General features: G+C 47.2%; 1 protein-coding gene across 1 annotated transcript in view; it reads right to left on the bottom strand.

The window, feature by feature from the left end:
• The window catches only part of Cyth3 (cytohesin 3), a 20,137-nt gene extending 11,867 nt beyond the window's left edge, over positions 1–8,270 (bottom strand). Inside the window, exons 1-4 of the mRNA XM_013023551.1 lie at positions 8,193–8,270; positions 6,506–6,570; positions 5,625–5,691; positions 1,100–1,218 (exon numbers count right to left, since the gene is read on the bottom strand). Of these exons, the coding sequence (XP_012879005.1) occupies positions 1,100–1,218; positions 5,625–5,691; positions 6,506–6,543 (224 nt within the window). The 5' untranslated portion in view covers positions 6,544–6,570; positions 8,193–8,270. The remainder of the gene's footprint in view (positions 1–1,099; positions 1,219–5,624; positions 5,692–6,505; positions 6,571–8,192) is intronic.
• Between the last annotated feature and the right edge of the window lie 264 nt (positions 8,271–8,534).

Genomic DNA, 8,534 nt, shown 5'->3' with positions numbered 1-8,534 from the left:
CCAGGCCCAGAGTTCAAGCCCCACGACCGACAAAAAAAAAAAAAGAAAGACTGAAGGTGTGGTTCAAGTGATAGAGCTCCAGCAGAGAGCAAGAAAGCTAAGCAAAGCTGGGCACTGGTGGCTCAAGCTTGTAATCCTAGCTACTCAGGAAGCTGAGATCTGAGGCTTGTGGTTCAAAGCCAGCCTAGCCTGGGCAGGAAAGTCCGTGAGACTCTTATCTTTAATTAAACACCAGAAAACTGGAAGTGGTACTGTGGTTCAAGTGGTAGAGCACTACTCTTGAGCTGAAGAACTCAGTGACAGCACCTAAGCCCAGAGTTCAAGCCCCATAACCCCTCCCCTCCAAAAAAAAGCTAAGCAAAAACACAAGACTGCAAGTTCAAACCAAAAAACAAACAAGACCTCTCAGATGGAACACTACACTTTTTTTTTTCTTTTCCCAGTACTGGGGTTTGAACTCAGGGTTTCATACTTTCTAGGCAAGTACTCTAGTGTAGAGCCATGCCTCCAGCAGAACTTTTGTTTTTGACTCTTAGTAAGTCTACTTCAACACTGTTGGCATCTGCTGCCCTCTTCTTCTGGCCTAACCTCTCCTAAACACATTAGGCGGACTTTCTGAAATATTTATTTTGAACCCAGGGACTTGCACACATCAGGCAAGTACTCTAAACTGAGCTATATCCCCACCATTTTAGATGAGCTGTTAGTGAAGAAGATTGGGAGAGTATATCTCAACTGCTGCTTTCCATTTCCAATATTACTGACAACCTCCTGCCTCTTTACTTCCTATGTATTGGGGAAGGAAAACCACTGGGAGACTGGAGTGTTTCTGGACAAGCTAAAGAAGGCCAAGAAGCTGTCCAAGGCCAGGAGAAGGAGGTGACAGCACTGCGGACTGTGTCTCCATGTTCTGCGTGAAGGGGTCCAGAAGGCTTCAGGCCCCACCTAGCCCAAACACCTGGTACCCTCCACCACACAGCACACTAGACCTCCTAACAACTGTTAGGGGAAGCAGTGTGCACTGAGGCTCACAGCAGATTCTGGGAGCACCCCTAAGGCAGAGAATGGGCCAGGTGGGGCTGCTCCTCTTCCAGCTTACCTCTCACCCAGGTAGTCCCCAATGACAGTCTTGTTCAGGCCTTCTCCTTTGTAGAGGAACTGGGCAACGTCTTCTGGGGAGCTCTGCAGCAGGTCGTTCTCTATCAGGAACTGAATTCCCTGAGGAGCAACGTGAGCCAGGATGCTGGGTTAGGAGCCGTGCAGTGTTGACACAGACACTCAGCATGACTGTCTCCCCAGCGACCCATGATTGCACACCACCACAGTACACTGTATCCACCAAGAAAAGTACCTGTACACAGTACAACAGAGAAAAGCACCTCCTGGCAACCTAACAGGCTAAAAGACAAAAACCCGGGAAGCTGACTGAGTCAATGGAAGTAGTTGTTCAAGTCTAGAAGGGTACATGGTGTCCCATGTAGGAAAATGATCCACTTCGTGTCAGGAGAACTTCGTTGTATGGAACAAACCCTCCTAACCCCATCCCCTTTGCCCTGCTGGCCTATGCTGGAAAACTTCCTAGTTGCACTGGATTCAAGATGACGCTGTGGCACCAATCTGGCCAGACATAAATGGAAGCTTGAAGGTGACACCTTCACCGCTGCTGCTGTTGTTGCTCCTCCTCCTTATTTTCCTCCTCCTCCTCCTCCTCCCTGTTTTGAACCAGGTGAGGCCCAGAGCCACAGCATCCTTCATATGGGGAAAGGCTGAGACGCACATGGCACCTTCCTCCTGCCGTACAGGGCCGGCTGTGTGAGAAGATAAGCTTGATTTTTGCTGTTGTCTGGCTGGATTTTCTTAACTGAGGCTGAAACGTGTACCTGGCATGCCGCCACTGAGTTTACTTGAGTCCAAACTCATGGGTACTTTAGGAGCCACAGAGCACAGCTGACAAGGCCTGAACTGGCCCTTCTATCTCATGGACAGCACTGGGACCGGCACAACCCCAGCTCCAGGGCCATGTCAGCATGATGGCTGGGGAGGAGACAGGGACTCTGCTGTCTGCCACAAAGCTTTTCTAAAAACTGAGACATTCCCAGGCAAAACTCCCAGCCCCGAGCCCAAGCTTCCGCATGCACCCACGGTCCATCTGGAGACTTAAAAAAAATACATGAGTGTCCATAACAGTCCTATTTAGCATTTCTAAAAACTGGAAACAGCAACCAGCAGCCACTAAGAAACAGACTAACATGCTATGATGGAAGTATAACAGGAGACCTGTACAATGAGGGAATGAACACTCAATGGAGGAAGACTCTTATAAGACAACATAGAAGGGGATATTTTAATTCCACTGAAGATTTTTTTTTTCTGGACAGTCATGGGGCTTGAACTCTGGGCCTGGGCGCTGTCCCTCAGCTCTTCAGCTCAAGGCAAGTGCTCTACCCTTGAGCCACAGTGCCACTTCTGGTTTTCTGGTAGTTAATTGGAGATAAGAGTCTCACAGACTTTCTTGCCTGGGCTGGGTTTGAACCATGATCCTCAGATCTCAGCCTCCTGAGTAGCTAGGATTACAGGTGTGAGCCACTGGCACCCAGCCTCCACTTAAGCTTTTTATTTTTTCACTGAAGATTTTTTAAAACACAAACTTGCCAGGTGTACAGGCTTACCCTGGAATTCTAACTACTCAGGAGGCTAAAATATGGAGGATCACAGCCCTTGAAAAGTTTGAGATCTCCACCTCAACTCATAAGTTGGCTGAGGTGCCACACACGTACCATTTCAGCCACACCAAAAGCATAGATGGGGAAGACAGCAGTTTAGGCTGGCTTAGGCCAAAATGCAAGATCCTATTTGAAAACTAATGTAGAAGGGCTGGATGCATGGCTCAAGTGGGAGAACACCTACCTCAAGAGCACAAGACTCTGAGTTCAAACCTTTCTACTACAAAAAAAGAAAGAAAGAAAAAAAGCTGGGTGCCAGTGGCTCATGCCTGTAATCCTAGCTACTCAGGAGGCTGAGATCTGAGGATTGTAGCTCAAAGCCAGCCTGGACAGGAAAGTCCATGAGACTTTTTTTTTTCTTTGGGTCCGGTCGTGGGGCCTGAACTCTAGGCCTGGGCGCTGTCCCTCAGCTCTTCAGCTCAAGGCTAGCGCTCTACCACTTGAGCCACAGCACCACTTTCAGCTTTTTCTTTTTGCTTATGTGGTGCTGAGGAATTGAACCCAGGGCCTCAGGCATGCAAGGCAAGCGCTCTACCAATAAGCCACCTTCCCAGCCCTGTCCATGAGACTTTTATCTCTAGTTAACCACCAGAAATCCAGAAGTGGTGCGGTAGCTCAAGTGGTAGAGTGCTCACTTTGAGCTGAAGAGCTGAGAGACAGTGGCTAGGCCCAGAGTTCAAGCCCTATGACTGACAGGAAAAAAAAAAAAGCATAATTTATGGTAGCAGAATAGGTACCCTGGAGTCAGTGACCCAGAAAGGTTTTTGTTTTATGCCTGTCCTGGGGCTTGAACCCAGGGCCTGAGCACTGTTCCTGAGCTTTTTTACTCTCTACCACTTCAGCCACATCTCCACTTCTAGCTTTTTGATGGTTAATTGGAGTAAGAGTCTCACAGAATTTCTGCCTGGGTTGACTGTGAACCAAAATCCTCAGATCTCAGCCTCCTGAGTAGCTATGAGAAAAGGCTTGAGGCACTGGCACCAGGCTGAGCTCATTTGTTATTAGTCTGTCTTTCCTTCTTGGAAAATTCAATGGTTCTCTTTATGCCCATGTTTTATGGTATTTTACTCAATGCAGAAATTTATTCTAGTTGGCAAATGGTGGGCTTGTGAATCTGAGGATTTTATCTTAGCCTAGTTCTAAAATAGTCTGAAATTTCCTTAAAATATTTCAGTTCTATTTGGACTTCTACTGGACAGATTTAGGGATATGGACCCATCTTCATGCTGTGTGGCTGTGTGTGAGATTATGGACAAAATCTTGGCTCTTTAGCCAACCATTCTTCACCTGTCCTGTGCACAGCCCAGGGCCCGGGTTTATGTCGCCTCATGTTCTTTATTTCTAGGGCTCTTTTCACAAGTCCCTGTTTGAGTATCATAGACAAGAAATATCCTATTGAGTCTCTGATGATATTTATAGTGCTATAAGCACCCTACTTGCAGAACCCCACCAACCCCCACCCTCACTCCAGCCCCAGCTTTAGCTCTGCTCTTCAGGGGTTGCTTCCCTTAAATGCCTGGTGCCCTGATGCTGCTTCTCCTCTTGGAGCTGCTTTCTGTGACTTGGCAGTGCAGCACTTTGAGCAACTGGGGTGGGGGTATGTATGTGGGGGGATGGTGAGCGGTCTGTACCCACAGCCAACCTCAAGAAGCAGGCAGGCTTCTCCTCCTGCCTGGTCACAGTTTGAGTGTCCTGGGTTATCCCCCTCCCCGCCAACTCCAGCTGCTGGGAGCTTGCTGGCCCCAGGTGGCTCTCACGTGCGCCAGCAGCTCTTTCTTGTTCCTGGCTTGCGCATCCTTCCCTCCCCAACAGATTCTATCTTCTTTCCTACACAGACTCAATTTCTGGTCCAAAATTCTGGTCCACAGCTTTATGTATTTATTTTTAAAGCATTTCTAGGACACTGAGAATAAAAGGGAGAGGCAGCTTCCTCAAGCAAATCAGATCTTTCCTCTTATTTATAAACCCAAGTGCTACTTGTAGAACCTGATGCACCTGGACATATGAAAGCTCCGTGCTTCAGATGCTGTTTGGGACTTAAAGGCTCCCCTCTGCTTGAAAGAGGTATCTACCAACAGCACCTCATGCCTTGTGACGCTATGAGGCCAGGTGTGTGTGTGCGTGTTGAATTCCATCTGAAGCATGTGAGACGGCTTCTGGCGTGGTGATGGAACCCACATGTGTGTGTCCCCACAACAGTAGGGGAGGGAAGGCCTCTGTGGGTGACCAGGGTTAGACCTTCAGCTGTTCACACAGGGCAGCATCTCCCTAGCCCCTGTCCGTGCTGGTACCCCCAATCCTGGGTTTATAGCCTCCAGGACCAAAGGTGAACATGCTGGCTAAGCCCTCTACCCCCATCCCATCTATGGCATTTTGTTATGGTGGTCCAAGTGAAGACCAAGCTAAGACAACTGCCATAACCAAGTCTTCAAAATCAAATAATTTCCATAATTTTTTCTCAGCAAAGGGCTGCATGAAGATTAAATGTGCTTTCTGCTTTTACTGAGTGACATAATGAATCTTTAACTAGAACCAGTAAATTAGTATAAAACTTATCTTTTAGGTGAAGCCTGTCGGGCAATTCACCATAGCCTGAGCAAGGCCTGACTTGTAGCAGAGGTGAGCAGACGCCACAGGATGACTCCGCGGCTGCACACCGAGCCCAGGCTCCCCTGGCCACCTCTGCTCCCAGGACCACATTCTGCAAGAAAGGCCTTTGGGTCCAGGGACCAGCTCCACATGAGGCCTCTGTTTCACCCTGCTCAGGAGCACCCCATTTCTGATACAATGGAGCCCCAGTGCCATCATTTTACAGGGTCATAGGATCACCTTTTGGCTACCTATGTCCACTACTGAAGTCAATCATTTGCATGCTAGAAAACTGGAGGGGTGTTCTCTTACCTTTTTGGGGTCCATGTTGAATTTCTTTCTTCCCATGGCTATTTGCTTATTCCTCTGAGTGGTTTTGCTGTGTGAAATAATGAAAAACTATCAGTGGGCACATTCACAGAGCACAGTCAAGTCTCCACCTACCCTTTACATCACACTTGCTTTATTTTTTCACATGCCCTACATGAACATTCTTCTCAAAAGGCCACTGGGCCTGAGGCTGGTGGCTCACGCCTGTAATCTTAACTACTCAGGAGGTTGAGATCTGAGTATCATGGCTAGAAGCCAGCCCAGGCAGCAAAATCCATTAGACTCTAATAAACTACTCAGAAAAGCTGGAAGTAGAGCTGTGACTCAAGTGGAAGAGTATTAGGCTTGAGCAAAAAAACCTCAGGGACAGTGCCTTAGCACTCAGGTCAGGCCCCAGGACTGGCACCAAAAAACTAAAAAACAAAAACAATAAAACACCCTGCTATTAGTGAAAAACAGTGCCTTTTTTTTTTTTTTAACTTGAGACAGGGTCTTGATAGGTAGCCAGGGCTAGGGTAGAGCACACAATCTTCCTACTTCTGCCTCCTGAGTGATGAGATTACAGGCATGTACCATCACACTTGGCTAACAGAGAAAAAGTGTAATTCCTCATAATATAGAAAGGATGGTAATTCAAGTGCCTGTGCTTATTTCCAAAGGTACAAAGATACACAAAGGACTTCAAGAAAGTTGAGGACAAAAAGTAATCTCCCCAGAAAAAGAAATGAAGAGCAGCTCAAAGATCCTTCTACCTAGCCCAGGCCTTTCTCCCAGCTGCAGTTACCAGCCAGTGAGCTCAGCTACAGGGGAAAATGGGGAGCCAGGAGATTAATGACTTGAAGGTGTTAGCCATAAGCATTTACCTCTCCTCCACGGAAGTTAAGTTGTCGATCTCTGTCATCACTTCTGCAATTTCATATTTCAGCCTCTGTCAAAAAAGAAGGCACTTCAGCATCATGGGATGTCTAACTCCTTCTAGACTCAGATGTTTTGCCTTCCAGGCACACGCTTCCTTGGGGCTCCTCTGAGCATCACAGTGCTAGAGACCTCACACCTGTATCCGCAAAGCTTATAGAAAAAACAATGCGTCATCACCCACCACAGCCCAGGAGGCTGATTCCAGACTACTTGTGTGAAAAATCAGGAAGGAGCAGAGAAGCCACATGTGGCAGCCCATTCCTGCAAACCCAGCATTCAGGAGCAGAAGCAGGAGGATTGTGAGTTCAAGGCCAGCCTGGGCTACACAATAAGATCCTGTCTCAAAATAAAGGATATGAGACTATCAGAGGTGTGAAAAGATAAAAGCAGTCAAAGGAAAGCAGCAGGCTTAACTGCAGCCATTCTATCCTGCCTGGCATGGGTTGCCTGCCTTCTCTAGCCTATGTGTGTTCTTGGAAGACCAGGGGAGCTTAGGCTCAGGTGCACTTAGGTTGGCATCACTAATCAGCAGTCACTACCTGCCAGGTAGTAAGGGGATGAAGCCCCATATGGGCAGGGCCTAGTCTGAATGATCATTCAATACAGACCTGAGAAGGGGAAGAACTGGTGTGGCCCTACTGGCTGACTCCCCATTGATAGCTTCTTAGCCTCCCTGGACCTCAGCATTCTCTCTGACTAAAGCAGTCAGAGCTAGAGTAGATTCCATAGGAATTTAGCAGTATGGTTACCAATGTCCACATACTATGCCTTTTTTTTTCTTCAGCCACAGGACTTTCGCTGGGATATGGGACAGTTCCATGAATGAGGTAGCCTTGGAATAAAAATGCCCACAAATTACCTTTCAAACACAAAGAAATTTTTATCCAGCACCCTATTATTTGCGTGCCAAGAAATCCAGACTCAAAAAAGTAAGTTCTTAAAAAGGAGCTGTTGTTTGGGACAAGACTAGCTTGTGACATTTGTTTTGGCAATGACAGTGACTAGGAAGTTTCTCAAAGAAAACTCACATGATGGACTTTCTTAAGAAAGCCCCAGAGGGAAGGATGGTGGACCTTCGATACAGTTCTTGTGACAATCGTGGTCACCCCAGCTCTGAACTATAGCGTTATTCATTTGCCTTTCCTATGTGACACCATCAGAAGAAAGTACATGAAGGAGAGAAGGATGTGGCTTGTCTGTTTTATTCATCTTTGCTTAATTTGTCATTCTAATACCTAGTAGGTACCTAGCATGCAGCCTGTCTGTCCACTCGAAGGGTATCTGCATATGCGAAAGACATCACGGTGGGCAAGCCTTGGCACTCACAGTATGAAACAGGAACAGGGTATTCTGTTACAGTGAAAAGCAGGGGGTAGCATGCTAGTGCAGCTGTGGAAACCCATCACTGCCAAATCTGGAGCCACAATCAGTTGTTGTGGATTCCAGGTCCACCATCCTGACTTTGGTTTCAGAGTCTGCACTGTCTGGTATAGACAGTCTGTTTTGCTGATGGGGATAACTCTTTCTCTATGTGTGGTTCTTACATGCTGAACACCAGTGTTCTACATTTCCCTCAAATAACTTTGTTCACAGTTTCACCCTGAAGCCCCAACTGTGGGTTTTTATTTTTACCTCAATGTCATCAATAAGTTCCTTCTTTCTACGACGAATGTCCAAAAGTTCTTCTCTCTCTTCTAATGAGAGGTCTTCTGGCACTAAAAGATAAAAAAAAAAAAAATCAAACAGTGCAACAATTACATTAATACTGCCAGGCACCGGTTGGCTCACGCCTGTAATCCTAGGTACTCAGGAGGCTGAGATCTGAGGATCATGGTTCAAAGCCAGCCCGGCAGGAAAAGCCATGAAACTCTTATCTCCAACTAACCACAAGAAAACTGGAAGCGGTATTGTGGCTCAAGTGGTAGAGCGCTAGCCTTGATCTGAAGAGCTGAGGGACAGCGCCCAGGCCCAGAG

The sequence above is a fragment of the Dipodomys ordii genome, unplaced genomic scaffold (assembly GCF_000151885.1).
Source record: "Dipodomys ordii isolate 6190 unplaced genomic scaffold, Dord_2.0 Scaffold68, whole genome shotgun sequence".
NCBI lineage: Eukaryota > Metazoa > Chordata > Mammalia > Rodentia > Heteromyidae > Dipodomys > Dipodomys ordii.
This window is presented reverse-complemented; position numbering and strand designations above follow the sequence as displayed.